Source organism: Papio anubis, chromosome 13, assembly GCF_008728515.1.
Source record: "Papio anubis isolate 15944 chromosome 13, Panubis1.0, whole genome shotgun sequence".
In the NCBI taxonomy this organism is placed as follows: Eukaryota; Metazoa; Chordata; class Mammalia; order Primates; family Cercopithecidae; genus Papio; species Papio anubis.
Genome location: NC_044988.1, coordinates 85,733,837 through 85,752,600, shown reverse-complemented (window position 1 = coordinate 85,752,600; position 18,764 = coordinate 85,733,837). Strand labels below are relative to the sequence as shown.

The following is an 18,764-nucleotide window of genomic DNA, read 5'->3' as shown; positions in this document are numbered from 1 at the left end:
AAAAAAAGGCCAGTGAAGGAGAAAAACTCGGCCACAGCTAAGCCATAACAAACCCAGTTTTCCAAATGATGTCAACAGCAGAGGCGTGAAGGATAAGTTTGAGATGCTGAATATTGCTGTGAACACAGTTCTGAGCATGTTATTTTAAAAAATACAGTGCTAACTTTCTGTAGTTTAAACTTTATTTTTGCAATTGTTCTGAAAGAAATTAATGAAATGTTACAAATTCTAGATCAGAATATAAAACCAGTGTAGACTCTGGATCAGATCAAGAGAGCACTGTTAACTTCAGTCAGGATAAACACTTGACTCTAGACAGGAGCACAGAGCTACTGCCAGCAGTAGAAAATTCCAAGGCATTTCCAGCTCCAGATAAGAATCCTGAAAAATCATGAATTTTATTTCAGAGCCCAGAGGCATTGTCAGTTCTAGAGCAGTATGTTGAGCACTGAAACACTTCCAAGTTCTGGACCAGAATACGAAAACACCATAATCCTAGAACAGGGCTGGGTAATGCCTTCTGCTCTATAGCCCCAAACCTGAAACTGACTGAGATTTAGACACTGAAGATAAAAAACACACATCTACTTAGCTTTAATCCAAATGCTTTCTCTGCTGGCTCTAGAGTGAAATTCAGACACACAGCCAACCCTGGAGTAAAGCACTAAAACATGGAAATCTCCATCACTCAGCTCAGAGCTACTAAGACTAAAGGGGAATGTCTTAGGAAGCTTCTACACCTCTCCTCGTCCTTTGATTTTAAATCAAAGCCCCTGGGCATTCATGGGTTAATCAGAAAAGTGATGACCACATCCAAGTTCGGTGCCTGGTCACCGAAACCCTTGGTTACAAATAGTTGAACAGTGGTTAATGGCAGTTTTGACCACACTGGCCTATTCAAGAAAGGTCAGAGGAGTGATTTTTTACTTAAAAACATCTGTCTTGAAAGAACAAGACTTTCTCAAGTTCATAAAACTAGAAGTTTCCAGGTTGTTGTTTTTGTTTCCTCCCCTCTTCCCCCTTTCTCTTGTTATTCAGCTTTCCAAATTAAGAGCTCTGTGTTCCAGATTGTGTTGAAAATGAAGTACAAGTCACATTACCTGCAGGGAACCTCACTAGATGCCAAGATGATCATGCAGAGTGCATTGTCTCTGGCTCCTGCTTCTCACTGCAGACCTCAGGGTCCTCCCATCCCCTCTTATAGCCTAAATGAGTAAGGGCTGGGAATTGCTGCATGATTCGCTCTCTTCTTTTTGCTTTTGAAGAGGAGGCAGTACTCTTGTCTAGGTTGCCTCGAGCTTGATTTTTTCCTAGGAAGAGTCTCCAAAGGATGCAATGCAGTGATGTATGTGAGGAACAGGTGGACAGTAGTCACTTATGTTTTTAACAGTGTCCTGCAGACCTTCCAATTCAAACAAGAACTCCCATTTTTAAAGACAAAAGTGGCATTTCTCCCTGGCCTGCCCTTCCACGTTTCAGAGGTAGAAACAGTGACTGTGATGTACAAACCGGGGAGCTTTGTCCACCACAGGTGCAATGGACACTATTGACTTATGTGTCCACAATTCTATCAGCAGAGTTCTCTGAGGAACAAGGACCTTCCAGAGTGATGCTTTCCCCTAGTGGCAGCCTTGGCCAGGACGACAGACATCTGCACAAAAACAGGGTGTTGAAGCAGCTGTTCTGAGATGCAGTGCCTGGGAATCCAGGATCCACAATGTGAACTTCTCAACAACCCCTGCACCTGCCACTTGCCTGAATCTTTCACTGAGGACCAGAAGCCACATGTATTTTAAGTCAAAGGAATGTGAGTTGGAATTTCAGCTTCTGCCATTCACTGACAACATGGCCTTGAACCCTTCATAAAGTTTAATATCTTCCACTGAAGAATGAAATGATGGTACCTATGTTGTAGGGTTGTGAGGATTCAAAGAGCTCTTGCACATGCAAATATTTAGATACACCCTACTCACTAAAGTACAAAATTGACATTTTCCTCCTTTATAACTTGCTGCTTCTTTCTTTCTGGCTATAGAGGGACATGGTTCTGGGTTCAAATTCTAGACTTCCCCGTTCTACCACTGGGCTACCTGTAGAACTTGGGTAAGTGACCTAACCTTTGTAAGTCTTGATTTACGCCTCTGTAAATCAGTGAAAATTACAGTAGTTACCTCACAGGGTGGTTGACAGGTTTAAATGTATTAAAAAACAGTGTCGAGTTCCCTACCTAATGTAATCACCCTGATAGCCAAGTCATTCCGATTATTCTACTCATCATTATCAATTTCTGTAATTACTCTTATATTATGGTTATTACTGGTATTTGTTGTTATTGTGTAGTCCTTCCTTTTCCTCTGTCTCTTAATTCTATATTCCTTCTTTCCTTTTACCTCCACCTCTTCTTCCTCCCTTCTTTCTTCCTCTTACTCCTTCACACCCTTCTGTGCTGGGCCTTGTGTTGGGAGATCTCTCTGAAGGTGAACCACATTCTCGAGTCAGAAAGGAAGACCATTAGGTTTCCATCCATCTCTATAGGAAGCCAATCACAGGAAAATCACTTAGACCCCAATCTTTCCTGCAATAACAAGAGGCAAAGGGTAGAGCTTCCTTCCTGGGACTCAGCCTCCAGAAGCTGTTTCCTACTTTTTGCCCAAAGCTGTTAGCAGACAAAAAAAAATTATTTCTCAGTATTTATCATGAAACTCTATATGCCAGGCCCTGTTCTTGATGCTGGAACACACAGTAGTAAGCATACAAAAACAGTTACCAAAAAACCCTTCTCATTGTGCAGTGAACATTCCGGGGGTGATGATGGATTACGGAGGCACAGAGTAGCAGAAAGAACTTGAGGTCTGGGTTCAGGATGGGTTTTCAGGTCCTCTTCCTCCCCGAATTCACACAGCAGCACTTATCTTCTTTGTAATGTGAAGGGATGAACCAGGAGAGTTCAGAAGGCCCTGCCTGCTTTGATCACCTATGATATTAATAGGAGGCTGTAACCTGGAAACATAAGGGAATCACTGTAGACACTGATTTATAAATGTATTCCAATTATAAAGGAGGTAACACCCAGCAGATATTGTTCCCAACAACATCATTTAATGAGTCCATTTTCTAAGTGTTGTCCACACAGCAGGCCCTGTGCTGGGCATGGGAAATACTTAAAAGCGTAAGATGAGGGCCAAATCCTTAGCTGCTCACCAGTCATTTGGTATGAAAAGCTGTGGACACAAGCAATGCACACTGAAAGTCAGCTTGTGCTCAAGCCTGTCTGATAATTCCAGAAGTATTCTGTACATAGAAGAGGGAGGCTGCTCATGGGCTGAGGTTGTCAGGGGAGGGATATGCAAGAGGAGCCACTTGAGCTAAACGCTATAGGATAGTTAAGCCCTAAAAAGGTAGAGGAGCAAATGATGGTGTTTCCAGGCAGGAGAAAAGGAAACCCCAAGACATATCTGGAAATTGCAAGTTGGCCCATACTGCCTGGAATGTGCCTCTTAGGCAGTGGGCTGTAAAGCAAAGGTAGAGATTGTGTGTGGCCTTGTCTGCCAAGATTTTTGGAGTTTATAAGCCATGGGGAACAAAATAGAAAGCTTCACAGGTGAGAAATCACTGAGACCAATATTTCTTGTGAATTATGGAGAATATACTCCAAAAGCAAAAGTCCCCCAGTGAGAATTTATGCAGACTTAAAAAATTTAAAACATTGAATTACAAAAATTTAGTATGTCATCTCTCACTCTGGGAAAAAGAAAGGTCATTAAAAAATCTTTGGAAAGGCCGGGTGCGGTGGCTCACATCTGTAATCCCAGCACTTTGGGCGGCCGAGGCGGGTGGATCATGGAATCAGGAGATCAAGACCATCCTGGCCAACATAGTGAAACCCTGTCTCTACTAAAAATACAAATATTAGTTGGATGTGGTGGTCCATGCCTGTAGTCCCAACTACTTAGGAGGCTGAGGCAGGATGCTTGAAAAACCTGGGAGGTGGAGGTTGCAGTGAGCCAAGATCACACCACTATACTGCAGCCTGGCGACAGAGTGAGACTCCATCTCAAAAAAAAAAGAAAAAAAAAGAAAAAAAAAAAAGATGTGATACCATGACAGAACTGAATGAATTTAGGTAGTACTTACCCTATTCCAAGCACTGTCCTAAGTGCTTTAAGTGTGCTATCCCATGGAATTCTCACCATCTCCCCTTAATTATTTAATTTTACAGATGAGAGGACTAAGGCACAGAGAGGCCAATTAATTTGCTCGAGATCTCAATGCAAGCAGCAGCCCTGGCATGTGATGTACTCTAGACCTGCTCTGTCTAGTAGGGGAGCCCAAAACCCACATAATATGCTATTTAAATTGAATGAATTAAAATTAAACCAATTAATCAGTTCCTCAGTTTCATAAACCCCATTCCTAGGGCTCAATATCATAGGCGGCTAGAGGCTACTGAACAGGACATTCATATGTAGAACATTTTCATCATCATGGAAGGTTCTATTGGACAGATAGTCTGGAGCCTGGTCTGTGAACACTGATACAATTTTGCTGTCTCTGAAACATAAACTCCTGACCGTAGCTCCATGGTGCATGTCAGTTTATCTCCTCCTTCCCGTTGCATTAAATTGATACTCTCTTCCTGGAGCCCTTGCCACCAGTCAGTTGCACTGCAGACATGGGCATTACCCAGGTGGCATCTGCATCTCTGAAAGCAGTACCTTGACAGTAGACCAGATCTCTCCCAAACCTGTGACTTCCCCAGGGGTCTCTCTTCCAGGAAGGGGAGAAATGCAGACATCACGGAAGTGTCCCCTTCCACCAGCTGCACATATGAGTCATGTTTGGAAAAGGATTCTGGGGTGGGCAGGAGCCCCAGGGAAAACTTTCTTGGACTGTCCTGGCACAGGGAACCTCTCAGCAGGGACATCTCTCATGGGCCTCACTGGGCCCATTTCTCTCTGGAAAACAAACATGTACAAATGTACCCAGGATACCCTGGTGCTTGGATCTGGCTGAAGAATTACCCAGGGTTTAAGAAAATCATGGTTGGAGTTTCTTAAGAGGAGGCAGAAGGCCCTTTCTGGTTTCATTCTACAGGTAACATACCCAGGCTAATTTATCAAAGTAAGGATGGGGAGGAATAGAGAGTGGGGAGGAACAGAAAGTAGGGAGGAGGGGGCTTGAAAGACAAACAAAAACAAATGAACACACACACAAATAAAAACAAAATCTTGCATACAGCCAAACTCTAACTCCCTTCGAAACCCCATCCTTTGGGTCTGGCTTGAGAAAGTTTACTTTCAGACTTAGAGAAATGAGTATGTGGTTTTAGGGACAAAATTCAATACCGCCAAAGCAGCAGGCTCAGCAAGCTCAACTGGCTATTGCTTCCTAAGAGCATTACAGCCCAGGAGAGTGAATGCTGTTTACATTTTTTACATGTTTCTTGGGTACAGAACATGAAACTAAATTACACAGCAAAGGCCATGGTGGCTGAATGCCGGTGACCCCACTTAAAACACAACAATAACAAAAAAAAAAAAAAAAAAATAAAGAAGGAAAGAAAGAAAGAAAGAAAGAGAAGAACATTAAAGACAAGAATGGAGAAGGGTTTTAGGGGAGCCAGAACAAATGACAGGGATAAAAGAAAGGTTTCTGGTCCTGAAGATAAGACTGAGGAAGAGGATGTGGAGAATGAAGACGATGAGATAGGAGTAGGCCAGGTTTGGAAGAAAAAGGAAGAGAGAGGCCAAGGAATCTTCCTAGATGGGTCATGGAAGGGGTTGGCAGGGATGTGTCTAGTCTACACGCAGAACCAGTGGAAGCAGCCCCAAACCACAAAGCCTTGCTTATTCTTGGGCTTCAAGTCAAGAAGTGTCAGTTGAAAAATGAAGACTCGCTATTCAAACCAGGATCTCACCGTTCCACGTCGCACCTTCCCCAATCAATCAATATGTGTTTGTTGTATGCCTACAAATGCCAGGCTCATCCCTTCATTGTTTTCCTCTCTTACACATTTTTGTTCCTTCTCCAGATTCAATTTGCTCAGGGATAACATGGTTTAGTAGGGATGTGAACTGACACAAATTGGATGTCTTGCAAGACGTAGCCATGTACTGGACACTTTATATATGTTAGCTCATTGGATCCTCATACCATCTCACAGAATGACAGCAGGACCATGTGAAGATGAGAACAACTGGGGTTCAGAATACTGAAGTCATTTGCCAGGCATCAGACAGTTGGTAAGAAACAGTACTCAAGTTAGGTCTTTCTGGCTTCAAAGCTTATGCTTCTTCTGTGAAACAATATGGCTACACTACAATGTTTTTTAAAGTTTCCCCCAAATCCCCAAGTGGAAAGAAAAATTACTTTCTGGATAGCCTGTCGCTTTATTCAGGTTCGCCCTTCCTCCTCAAAGGTTAACCTCTAAGGTTAACTCCATTTGTCCACATATCACAGCACTTTGCAAGCTTTGTCTTTTCTTATCGAAAGAAGCTATTTTGGTGTCTTCCTTCCTCCATGGCACATAACTTACTGCTTGACACCAGTGGTTGCTTTGTTCAACCTCATGTTGAAAATGATGCTTTGGACACAGAAGATTCACAAGATTCTGTTGATTTTGAATCCAAATACCAGAATCATTTTATAACAGATGGGATTGAGAGGTTCAGGGAATTTGTTTAATCAAAATCAAGTCTTTATTAAGTGAAGTAAGACCAAGAGACTCTCAAAGTCTCTCTCTGCTTAAATTTCTATGCCCCAAATACTATTCTGTTAGAAAAAAAGTCCACATGTTGTCCCTAATTGGATTTGTTCCTCAGTTGCCAAAACTTCACAGGCAGACAGAAATGTTTCTTTAAAACTTTGCTGGTTGCTACCAGAAGGAAAACTGCATTTCTGTTTCATCCTTGACAAGCAACTGCCATGGAGATGTTACTAATCCTATTTTACAGATAAAAAAACTGGGTTGGGGGCAAAGAGATCTGACTTGCTGAAAGTCTCACAGGTAGTAAGTGAAAATCAGGTTGATCTGATCCCCAGATCTGATCCCCAGATCTCATTTTTTATAAAGCTCCAGTCACTCAGAGTTTTTCAGTCCAAATCCTAGGGCCAATCAGAGTGTCTAGATTTTTGTAGATTTCAACAGATATTGAAAGGGTAAATGACCAAAGGATGAATAGAAGAGACAGCCAGGAGCAGAATCTAGTAGATCTCTTTGCTGAGGCCCCATAAGATTCAGTAGATTTAAAGTCTCCCACAGCCCAAGGTTTTCATGACAAGTTTTGGGGGTGGTTATAGTGACCAACTTAGTGGGCTCCCTTCTGAGGCAGGCTCTGATTTTTACTTTCCTGGAGGGATTTTTGGGTGCCCCACACCATGGGACAGGCTGAACTAGACCATGGTACTTTCTGTTCTGTCTCCTTAGATGACTTGCACACGTGCTCTTGAAAAATTATTCAGAAACCACCAGGATAAAGCAGATCCCTTGGGTATTTGGGAAAACTGCTTGGAATTGTCTCTGAAATTTCAGCATGTTCCCTTCGCCTTTCCTCCTTCCACCACCATTGGCAAAGGCTCTCTCATTTCACTAATGAGAGGAGATGAGTGCTTTGGTGAAGGCCATAGCAGGCAGGGCAGGCAAGGAAGGGATAGAGAGCCCCTTAGAAGTGACTTCAGCACTGGGTATATAGAGTACAGGATTTCTTCCTGCCCTTTGCAAATAGCACACTCTAAATAGCATTGCGGAATTGCTTATCAATGCAGAATTTCCAGGTGAGGCTGTTTTAATGCAATACCAGTATCCTGGTATAACAAAAGAAAATAGAAGAAAGAGTGCCATGGGTGGGGTGATTCATCTCCCTGAGACTCAGTTTCTTCATTTTGAGAGAGGAATATTAAGAATTCTCAGCAGGGTTGTTCTGAAATCTATGCAAAATAATACAGGGCCTGGCATGTAAGAAGTGTTCAACAGTTGTCAATGTTCTTCTTTCAATGGTCCAACCATGTTAGTCTCCTGCTGAAAAACTCAGAAAAACTCCCCACTGCCCTCAGGATAATGTCAAGTTCCAAGCATTGGCAGGATTTTCCTAACCATATTTCCTAGCTCATCTCTCTTGACTTCCCCTTCATTTATTATTTACCTTCTTTTGGATATGCCCCTCGCAGCCCCCATCATGTGATTCTTTCCTCCCTCTCCTGTCCTCCAGCTTATCCTTTTAGTTGAAACTCAAAAATCACTTCTCCCTGTCCTCCTGTGGGTCCGTCTCTCTGAGCACTTTGTATACTGCATCGTAAGTATACGTGGAAAGATTTCTTATCCTTGTATCCATACAATACCCTAGTGGGTATCTAGTCTCTTGCTCTGGAGACAAGGATGAGGAAGACACAGATGAATGGTTTCTCCACTCCTGCCTCAGACTTGGCAGCCATCAAAAAATATGCACATCTGGCTGGGCGCAGTGGCCACACCTGTAATCCCAGCACTTTGGGAGGCTGAGGAAGACGGATCATTTGAGGTTAGAAGTTTGAGACCAGCCTGACCAACATGGTGAAACCCCATCTCTACTAAAAATACAAAAATTAGCTGGGCATAGCAGCATAGGCTTGTAATCCCAGCTACTTGGGAGGCTGAGGCAGGAGGATCACTGGAACCTGGGAGGTGGAGGCTGGAGTGAGCTGAGAGTACACCACCTGTCCTGGAGGATAGAGTGAGACTAAGAAAGAAAGAAAGAAAGAAAGAAAGAAAGAAAGAAAGAAAGAAAGAAAGAAAGAAAGAAGAAAGAGAAAGAAAAAAAGAAAGAAAATATGCACATTTTACACTTTTCTTTCACTGACATTTTAAGGTTTCCTATGTATAGCACATAGCTTGTAAATTGAACGAAGTTTCTTCTTCCTCTTTGTGTTTCTTCTTCCTATTTGTGCATTTATTATTTTTTTCTCCCCATAATCCTGCTATAATTAGGCAGACATTCCAAAATTTAAGAAATCATTTTTACATGCAAGGGTTGGCAACTTAAAACACTTATGTGTCTCTCTTATTTCCATACACACATTTTAGAAAACTCTCTGGAAAGGGCAATGGGTGAAAGAATGGGAGCCAAAACCTGGAGATCTAAGCAGTAGGCAAAAATTATAGGGCAGTATTTTGGGCACTGGAGAGAGGGAATGCCCACTTTCCCGGTAGGTCTTAATGCATACCACATATTAAAAGATGCAAAAGACACTAGCTCTTCTAGCTTATTCTCATGTGTCAGTCATTGGAGCAGGCTTGAGCTGTCTGGTCCTGTAGCTGTATTATGAACACAGTGGCCTGCATCTTGGTCCTGCCCCTTATAGAGTTGAGCCCTGAAGCAAGCTACTCTGCTCTCTGAGGCTTTGTGTCCTAATCTGTAAAGTGAGAACAGTGATTCCTACTTCTGTAGTAGCTTTAGTAGGATTCATGAAATTTGGTGGAAAGCCTGGAAGAAGTTGACAAATGCTATTTTTATAATTTGTTTAGGATCTTCTGAAAGTGGGCAAAGGACTTTTCTGTCTTACACACTGGCTCTAATCCCTACTGGCGGAGTAAGCTGATAGCAGTGTGGTTTCTTCCTCGGGGAAACTCCCTCTAAATCTTACACTCTTGGGTCTTTGGCTACTATTTCTAGTTGAAAACACCCTTCTGATGACATGGTAAGCTTTATGAAGGCAGAAAAAGAACCAGTACTTCTTTGAACCTTCTCAAAGTGCCTGCTGCAGTTCTGAGTATGTAGCAAACATTTGCTGACGCAACAATGTTTAATTCAACAAAATCTTGACTGAGCTTCTGTTCTGTGTGGGTCCCTACAGCCCGCTTTGGGGGGAGTGCAAAGAAGGAAACCTGACACGAATAAGACAGGGAATTAACATTTGTACTTCCCATCAAGTGAACAAACCGAGCCCAGAGTGTTTTCTCTGCATCCTTCATTTCTACCAGGTAGATATCATTCATCTTAATTTCTACCAGGTAGATGTTATCATTCTCATTTTCTATAGGACACTAAGATTCCCAGAAGAGTAACTTACTCAAGGTTTCCATGTCAGAACGGAATTTAAGAGAGCAGAGCCAGATCTGCATGATTTCTACTTCACCTCATTAACGGCCGTGCTCTCTCTCACATTCATCAGTGCAGGACTCAAACATATTTCTGTTCAATCAAGTGAATAAATAAATTAATACATAAATTGTTATCTCGCAAGGCGTAGTATGGTTTGCATTTTATTGATTGATTGATTGATTTTGAGATGGAATTTCCCTCTTGTCACCTAGGCTGAAATGCAATGGCACTGTCTCAGCTCACTGCAATCTCCACCTCCCAGGTTCAAGCAATTCTCCTGCCTCAGCTTCCCAAGAAGCTGGGATTACAGGTTCCTGCCACCACAACCGACTAAATTTTGTGTTTTTAGTAGAGATGAGGTTTCACCGTGTTGGCTGGCCTCGAACTCCTGACCTCAGGTGATCTGCCAGCCTCAGCCTCCCAAAGCACTGGGATTACAGGCGTGAGCCACTGCGCCCAGCCTGGTTTGTATTCTAGTAGAGATATGAAGTATTATGAATGGGCCAAGGAATAGTAATAGCAACTCAAAATGAAGTGGTCAAAGACTAATATACCCAATTGTGGGTTAATGGGACATAAAGTCAGAGAATAAATTACAAAGAAAAGAGGCATACTTAGGTCTCACCTGCCTTCTAGTGCAGGAATCTTCTGTTCAGTCAGCTGCCCAGCCTGAATGTCTTATAATGGGGAACTTCTTATATCACGAGGCACTCCATCCCACTGTGGATAGTTCCCATTCTTTGAAAAGTTTTCTTTGCTTTGGCCCTCAAACTACTGCCCTCGAAATGCTTAGTCTAAGTTTTACCCTCAAAGGATTAACCAAATAAATTGGTTGGTTGACTGAAGGTCTGTAATCCCTTAAGAGAGCACTGTAAATTCCAGATAGTCTTAATATTTCCATTTCCTACTCTGGCCGCTGCAAAGGAGGAAATGTTTGGATAGGAGGAAACAGACTTTGGTAGAAATGCTGGGGGTGGGGGTAAAAGGAAGGAATATCAACATCTCATTTTGGCAGCCTTTTGTGTAAAGCATTAGAGAAATGTGAAACATGGAGACAAAATAAGAACAATAAGAGATCTTTGCAAGCACTTAAACCAAACCAGGTTCTAAGGTTCCCAGAAGAGAGATAACTTGATTTTTTCGGTTAATTTCCACTTTTTTTCTGTCTCAGGAACTTCTTAATTCCAGCTGGGCCAAGAAGGTGCATGGCCAAAATATCCAAAGAATGTCTCTTATTATAGGATATTCAACCCAATTTGCACAACCAGGAAGTTTTGATACTTCTGATAAGGTTTGGATATGAGACTCAATGTTCAGGGTTAGCTTTGCCTTAACCAAATTTGGGAATCTTGTTTGAAAAGAATGAACGAGAAACACTGGAAACCATTAGATATGGCAGACTTTTACAACATCAAAACTGAAGTTTTATTCAATATTCTCAAGCCATATAGTACAATGCATGCTGTTTCTTTGTAGTAGTCATAGAGATCCTGCAGACTTATTGTGATAAGAATGTGCCTTTGATAGAATTCTCACTCCTAACTCTTGTACAGTGACTAGGTCAGAGGCTGGGTATTTCAGTTCTTTGGTATCTTCAACAGGCTCTAGCACAGAACTAGGCACATAACTCCAATAAACATCTGCGTTTATCGTTTTTATTGCATCACGGAAAGATAGAAAGTGGGACCAAACTGAATTGTAAAGAGGAAATGGGAACGACTAGGTTATTTCATCATTCCCTAAGTTAATGGAGTGTCCTAAGGAACTCCAGGGCATCATGGAACACGGCCACCTCGTCAGGGAATGGGAACAGCCTGAATTTGAAGGTAGAGGCAGTGACTATAAGTTTGCTCAAGGAGAACTGAAGTACCTCATGAGGTCTGCAGAGTGACACTCAACGCTGAGATCTATCCATCTAGGAGTCTTTCTGCTTGTTTTGCAGTGAAGTTTTCCAGGAATCCAGCCACTTCCAACTTTTGAATGTGACCTCATGTTCCCAAGGGCCCACTGTCATTCATCTTCCATGAGATTCTTCTAATCCTAGATTCTTCCCTTATGGATTATGTAACTTATAGTGAAGCCGCTGTGTTCCTCAGTTTCTCCAAGGTAGACAACAATTCCTACCTCGAAGAATGACAAGGAGATTGGCTGTAATGTGCATACATGTGTCCAGTGCCTGGTGGACCTTGATAACTACTATTTCCTTCCTGCTATTCTCTTCTATCTGCTTTGGTATTCCCATGCTCCTACAGGGCCTTTTTGTGTGTAAATTTGTGTATGTATGTTTGTGTGTGTGTGTCTGTGTGTGTGTGAGAGAGATAGAGAGGGAGAGAGAAGAGGGAGAGTATGAGCATCTGGGGGGAAAGTGAGAAGCACATGATACAATTCCCATCTTCTTCCTAAGCCCGACTTCTAAGAGCCTCCCAGCTCCTCCTCTCAAGCTATCAACATCTTCACTGGAAGCCCTGACAGGGTGAAAATTAACCACCAATCTCTTCTAATCACTGTACAAGGTAATGAAGGGCACAATTATATTTCCTCCTCATTCTCTGTTGTTGGAAGGAAGGTACGTTTGCACTTCAGGAATAGCCCTTACCTCTAATTATGCAGGCTCTGTGTGTGTGTGTGTGTCTGTGTGTGTGTGAGTCTGTGTGTGTGTGACTGTGTGCCCATGTACATGTGTATGCGTGTGCCTGTGTCCCTGTGTGTGGTGGTGTTAGGGTGTGTGTGCGAATGACTTCTAGGTACTTGCTTTCAGATGAGGAATTCAGAAGACTTTTGTTCCGCTGCCCTCGGCCTGGCCCTGCACCCAGCCTGCACACATATTCCCTCCCCTGACCCTGTATTCTCCAGTGAGCTGATCTCATTATGGCAAATTTAGTTACAGCTGAAATCTCCTTGTAACAAAGATTATGTCCAAGCCCAGAGTAATGGAACCTAGTCGATTTCATTAAAATAAAATTGGTTACAATGAATAATTCAATAGGATGATTTTGTTTCCTCATCTCCTCTTTGTAGATCGAAGAGCTAGTATTTATAATGATTTTTTAAATTGGATTTTTGTTTAGGAAGAGATAATCACCAGTAATTCCTGACAGCCCCTCCTTACAAGATTGGAATAATTGCCCCATGAAGCTTCTTTTCAAATGCTAAGACTGGAAAATTTTTTCTCTCCTTTTCTCACATTAGTCGCAATAACCTTTGGGTGATTTTTAAGCACAGCTGCTACCTCAACTCTTTCTCATGGGAGGTTCTGAGTGTGTTAATAATTCTCTTAGTTGAAGGTTGTTTTTAAAACATTTCTAAGAACTGGATGCTAGTGTTGAATTTGGAATTCCTGTTTCTTTTGCTGGCCCCAGCCCTGTTGTTTCTGAAGCAGGACATTCTATGTGATAGAGAGGCAATGTTTGAGTGTTTTCTGTCAGTGTCGTTCATTTGCATGTGGCAATGGGATGTATGTGTGTGTATGTGTGTGTATCTACAGTCAATTAAACACACATTTGCTGGGCACCTATCTAGCCTGTGCTTGAAGATGAAGGGACAAAGATGAATAAACTGAAACTTGTTCTCAAAGAACCAGCAGACTAATGGGGGAGCCAGACAGACAAACAGATACCTCAGAGTTCAGTATGATAAATGCAACCACACAGATGATTCCACCAAGCACAGAGGTGGCACAGTGGGAGGATGAACCCTAGCCATTCATCTATCCATGCACTGTTTCATTCATTCAGCAGGCTGGCACTATACATATTAAGCATCAGGAAATGCCATGTTACCATTTGTTTCCACTCTCCTGAGGGCATTAAAAAATAAATGCAAATGAATAAAGGCTTTAGTAATGTAAACATAAACAAAAAATGAATGAAGAAATAATCAAATACATGCAACAACTAAAAATGAGGTAGTCCTACTCTGTACCTCACCCAGTGATTCTTCACTGGACCCCAGAGGAAGGTCATATCTTTCTTTCATCTAGAAGCCAGGCCTACCCCACTGAACCTAAATCAAGAAAGCAGTATTAGAAAGGAATGTCTGGGAATAGCAGCTCATCTGCAAGGCCAGGAGGCAGGCTGGTCTCTGAAAGGCCACTAGGCCAGGCAACCAGAAGCGCTGAGTCATGCCCCTGAGAAATGTGAGTCTTGGGGAAGGCAGGTGCTTCCTTGGTAGGATAATTGGAAAGGGGGCCCTCGGGACAGCATGGCCATCTCTAGAATCATATAAGCACTGGTGGCCCCAAAACTCTCACTCCCTGGACTAAGCTGTCAGTCCCCGGGAGAAGAACTGTGGCACATAAATAGTGCATTAGGGGACTGAGGCATGAGTCACAGCTTCTTAGAATTGGGAAGGCCCTTGGAGATCAACAAGCTCAACTACTCTGTATTTTAAGGATGAGGGAGAAAAATAGGGCCCAGAGAGGTAGGGGAACTAGTCTAAGGCCACATAGCAAATTACTGTAGAATTACTGTTAAATGAGGGAGTACACAGTTGGCACCCCCTAAAAAGTGCAACTTCTAATATAAATTCATTCTTACCTCATTGAAACACATGGTATATGCAAAATGGAGTTCTTTCTCCAAATATTAGTTATCACAGGCAAGAAATAGGAGGAAAGTCATTACCCCATCGTACAATGTTCCCTGCCCTAACAATTCCAGATCGAATCCTTTACAAATGGTATTCATGAAGCCCTAACAGTACATTTAATAAAGATATGCTCAAGTGGCCGCATCCAATGACACTGCCTTAGAGGTGAGTAGCCTTGTGGGGCATAGCGGAGATTTTGAATGTCTGCAGGAAATGTCACACATGGTTAGGATCTTACCTGGGATGCTGCTGGCTGTCCAATGATGACCCAGCCTGGGCACTGCTGGTCTTGATGAGATACTGAAGCATTGGATGCCCATTGATCCAGGAATCCCTGGGGCGTGTAGACACCACAGTCCTTAATGCTGGTTTTTTGTTCAAACTCCTCACATACCCCATCACCATCATGGAAATAGCACCGGCTGGGTTCATCTGCAGAAGATTGACATAGAAAGGGAGAGAATAAATAAATATTTGTTCTTTGGCCTCAGCTATCATCAGCAGCTGTAGAATCAGACCACCAAAACCGTTGGCACTGTCAAGCCCATCATCATTAGTCACGATGGACTATTAGTCAGTCTTTAAAAAAAGAGGGAAAATCTGTCATCTGCAACAACATGGATGAAGCTTGAGGTCACCATGCTAACGGAAATAATCCAGTCGCAGAAGGACAAATACTGCATGATTCCACGTATAAGTGGCATCTAAAGTAGGGAAGCTCATAGAAGTAGAAAGTAAAATGGTGGTTTCCAGGCTCTTGGAGGAGGAGGAAATGGAGAGTTGCTTTTCAGTGAGTATATGGTTTCAATTGCACAACATGAAAAAGTTATAGGAATCTGCTGTAAAATAGTGTGCTTATAGTTAACGATATTGGACTGTACATTTAAAATATGTAAAGAAGGTAGACCTCGTGTTGTGTGTCTACGCTGTAATAAAAAGTTCACAAACACTTTCACCTTCATTACTCCAAATATTCCTCATAAATCTTTGTGAGGAAGATATCATTCTTTCAGATGAGGAAACTGAGATTCCATACATCTTTAATAACTTGCCCAATATCACACAGTATGTTAATACCTGATCTGGGTCTCCAACTCAGGCATTCACTTTCCAAGTTCTGAGTGCAGTTGACACAACAGAATTTCACAGATGCAAACTGGGGGTTATTTAACTCCAAAGAGGATTTCAGTTTTGCATTAAAACATGAACTGATTTACAAGGGACACTTGCTTCAATTCCAGATCTGAAACCAAATTGCTCTGTTAATTTGAACAAGTCTCCTTGCCTCACTGGGCTCAACCATCAGAGCAGAGAAAGAGGTTACACTACTGAGATGCCAAGAACCCTTCCTGTCTAATGCTATAGGCTTCTAAGGGCTGGTCAGATACCCTAGGAGTTTCAGTTAAAGACCAAGTGAATTCTCAAGCTCCCATGTCATCTAAACCACAGCAAGGGCTTCTGTTTGGAATGATTTAAAGCTGTAGCCGGTTGCAATGATTCTCACTTAGCTGCAAGGACAAGGATAACAGAAGCACAAAGCGAGCAGTAGGATGCCTTCTAAGTAGGTATGACCTATGCATGTTTCTTGATATTTCAACACAGAACAATACAAGGAAAACCTCAATGTGGCCATCCAAAAGAGATCACCTTGTCCACCTTTTTACTAATTCTAGCACCAGCTCTTCTGTGCTATTTTCCCAACTTTTCTAGGCAAAGCTAAATACCACCTCCTGTGTGGGTGCCTATTTTATAAAGATTTCTATCTTAACACTTATCACACTGTGCTGCTATTAAGTCTACATGTTGCAGGACTTCTGAAAGATTCTGAGCTCCTTGAAATATAGTTGCTAGCCAGTGTCTTAGGGTTACTATATAATTTATCATCCAAACTAGAGCACTTTGAAAATGATAGTGGTGCTATTAAAAATTATGTCCAAACAAAAGGAACACATCCTGGGAAAATCTGAATCTCTCAGACAAATCAGGAAATATGGTCACCCTAAGGCTTCTGCTTGATTTAGAACATTCTTCCACAAAATAATAGAGTGGAGCTCTGGAGAGGGCACTGAATTTAGGGCCAAACACCAGGGTTTGGTTTCTGTCCCTTATATTAGCTGTGTAACTTTGCACAACTGGCTTCACTTACTTCTTGGCCTCTGCCCTCTGTCCCCAATCTATAATGTAGAAATTATAGTCCCAACCAGGATAATCTCTCAGGATAACCATAGAACTCTAATAGGAAATGAACATAAATGTGCTTTGTACATCCTACAATAATCACTGAGGGAGAGAGAAAAAAAATACTCTTCTTTTAAGGGGTCGATTTGCTTCTAATGGAGGAATTAAATCAGCTTGTGAAATCAGTGCTCACTTGAAACACTTTCAAGCAACTTTCCCCTAGCTAGAAAGAGCCCCCACCAAGGAGAAACAAGACAGATTTCTATGACCTTGAGTATCTGAAAAGAAGTCATTGGATTCAGGGGCAGCAGAATGCTGAACTTCTTCCAAGCTGCAAAATCCCTTGTTTATTTCTGGTGACAGTTTACCTAGTGAAATACTATCAAAGGAGCCCAAATAGGGCCGGGCACAGTGGCTCATGCCTGTAATCCCAGCATTTTGGGGAGAGCCAAGACAGGTAGATTGCTTGAACAATCTGATGAGCCTGAGCAACATGATGATACCCTGTCTCTCCAAAACATACAAAAGTTAGCTGGGCACAGTGGTGCACACCTGTAGTTTCAACTACTCAGGAGGCTGAGGTGAGAGGATTTATTGAGCCCAGTAGATCAGGGCAGCAGTGAACAGTGATCACACCACTGCACTCCAGCCTGGGTGACAGAGAAAGACCCTGTCTCAAACAAACAAACAAAAAACAAAAAAGAAAAAGAAAGAAAGAACGAGTAAAAGAAACAGAATAAATCAATTCGTTATAAGTGACCAGTAGCATTCATGGCAGTTCAACCCTAGAAAGAATATAGGCTCAGCACTTCTCAGTAGCTCCAACCACTTGTGAATGTGGCCTCTCTACATACCATATAACCTAGGCCCAATCCAAGAGTGACCAGCCACAAATCCAGAGTATACTCTTCAGAAACTCAATACAGAGAACTGAAAAGAGCAAGGGTTTTCACATCAGGCAGAAGTAGGTACAAATCTGAATTCTGCTTCCTATAAGCACTACAAAGATGACATAAATAAAATAACCTAACCTCTCTGAACTTCATTTTCATCGTCTGAAAAAAAATGGAGGTAATGATGTTTACCCAGCATTGTTGCAGTGATTTCAGATGACTGTGGGTACAATGCTGGCCCCTTCATCCATTTTATCTAATGGAAAACTGTGAGCTCGAGGAGGAAGCCATCTGCTTCCAGGTCACAGAGACAGGTGGTAGCAGAGCAAGAAGTAGAAGACTGGCCTTTTTATACCTAGCAGAGAAATCCTCCCCCTACATGCCATAGCTACAGAATGACGAAAAAGCCTCTTGGAAATAAGATCATAGGGGTGCCTAACTCTTAGTATCACTATCTTCTCCTCCAATATAAATAAAAATAGGGTTAGATCATATTCTCTATAAGGGTAAGATCTAGTCTCTAAAATGACTTAATTTCCTTAGCAAAAAACCTCTCAGAATGACAGAAATTGGGGTTAGATTTTAGTTCTTCTAAAGGCTAATTTCTTCTTGATTATGTTTAAGACCACAATAAATTTGTCTGCTAGGTCAGCAGAACCTGAGGATGGAGGAAAGGTAGAAACAGACATAGGTAGGTAAACAGGTATGTAGGCAGGTCGATAAGTAGACAGATTATATATGGAGAGGTAGAGGAAGAGTTAAAAGACAGAAAACAAAGATGGAGTTAAAAAGAAAACAAGGGAGAGAGAGAGAAAGAAAGAGAGAAGGTGCAGTTTCTTTCCAAGATTCTGCTGACAAAGCTATTGTGAGTCCCTTTTTAAAATAACATCCTTGGACACAGCTATTCAGTTTCTGTTGCTACTAGTGTCACGGGGGCCCTTCAGCTACATCTGCCAGCCCGTGTCTGGGGAATTCTCTCTCCCTCTCTACTCCCTTTGCCCCAAGCACAGAAGAGAACAGAGTGAGGAAT

The 18,764-nt window shown here is 42.1% G+C and overlaps 1 protein-coding gene across 2 annotated transcripts in view; it reads right to left on the bottom strand.

The window, feature by feature from the left end:
• PAPPA (pappalysin 1) overlaps positions 1-18,764 on the bottom strand; it is a 247,697-nt gene that overhangs the window by 83,513 nt on the left and 145,420 nt on the right. For both annotated transcript variants that reach the window (XM_003911313.5, XM_021927804.2), the window contains exon 10: positions 14,902-15,095. In XM_003911313.5, the coding sequence (XP_003911362.2) occupies positions 14,902-15,095 (194 nt within the window). The remainder of the gene's footprint in view (positions 1-14,901; positions 15,096-18,764) is intronic.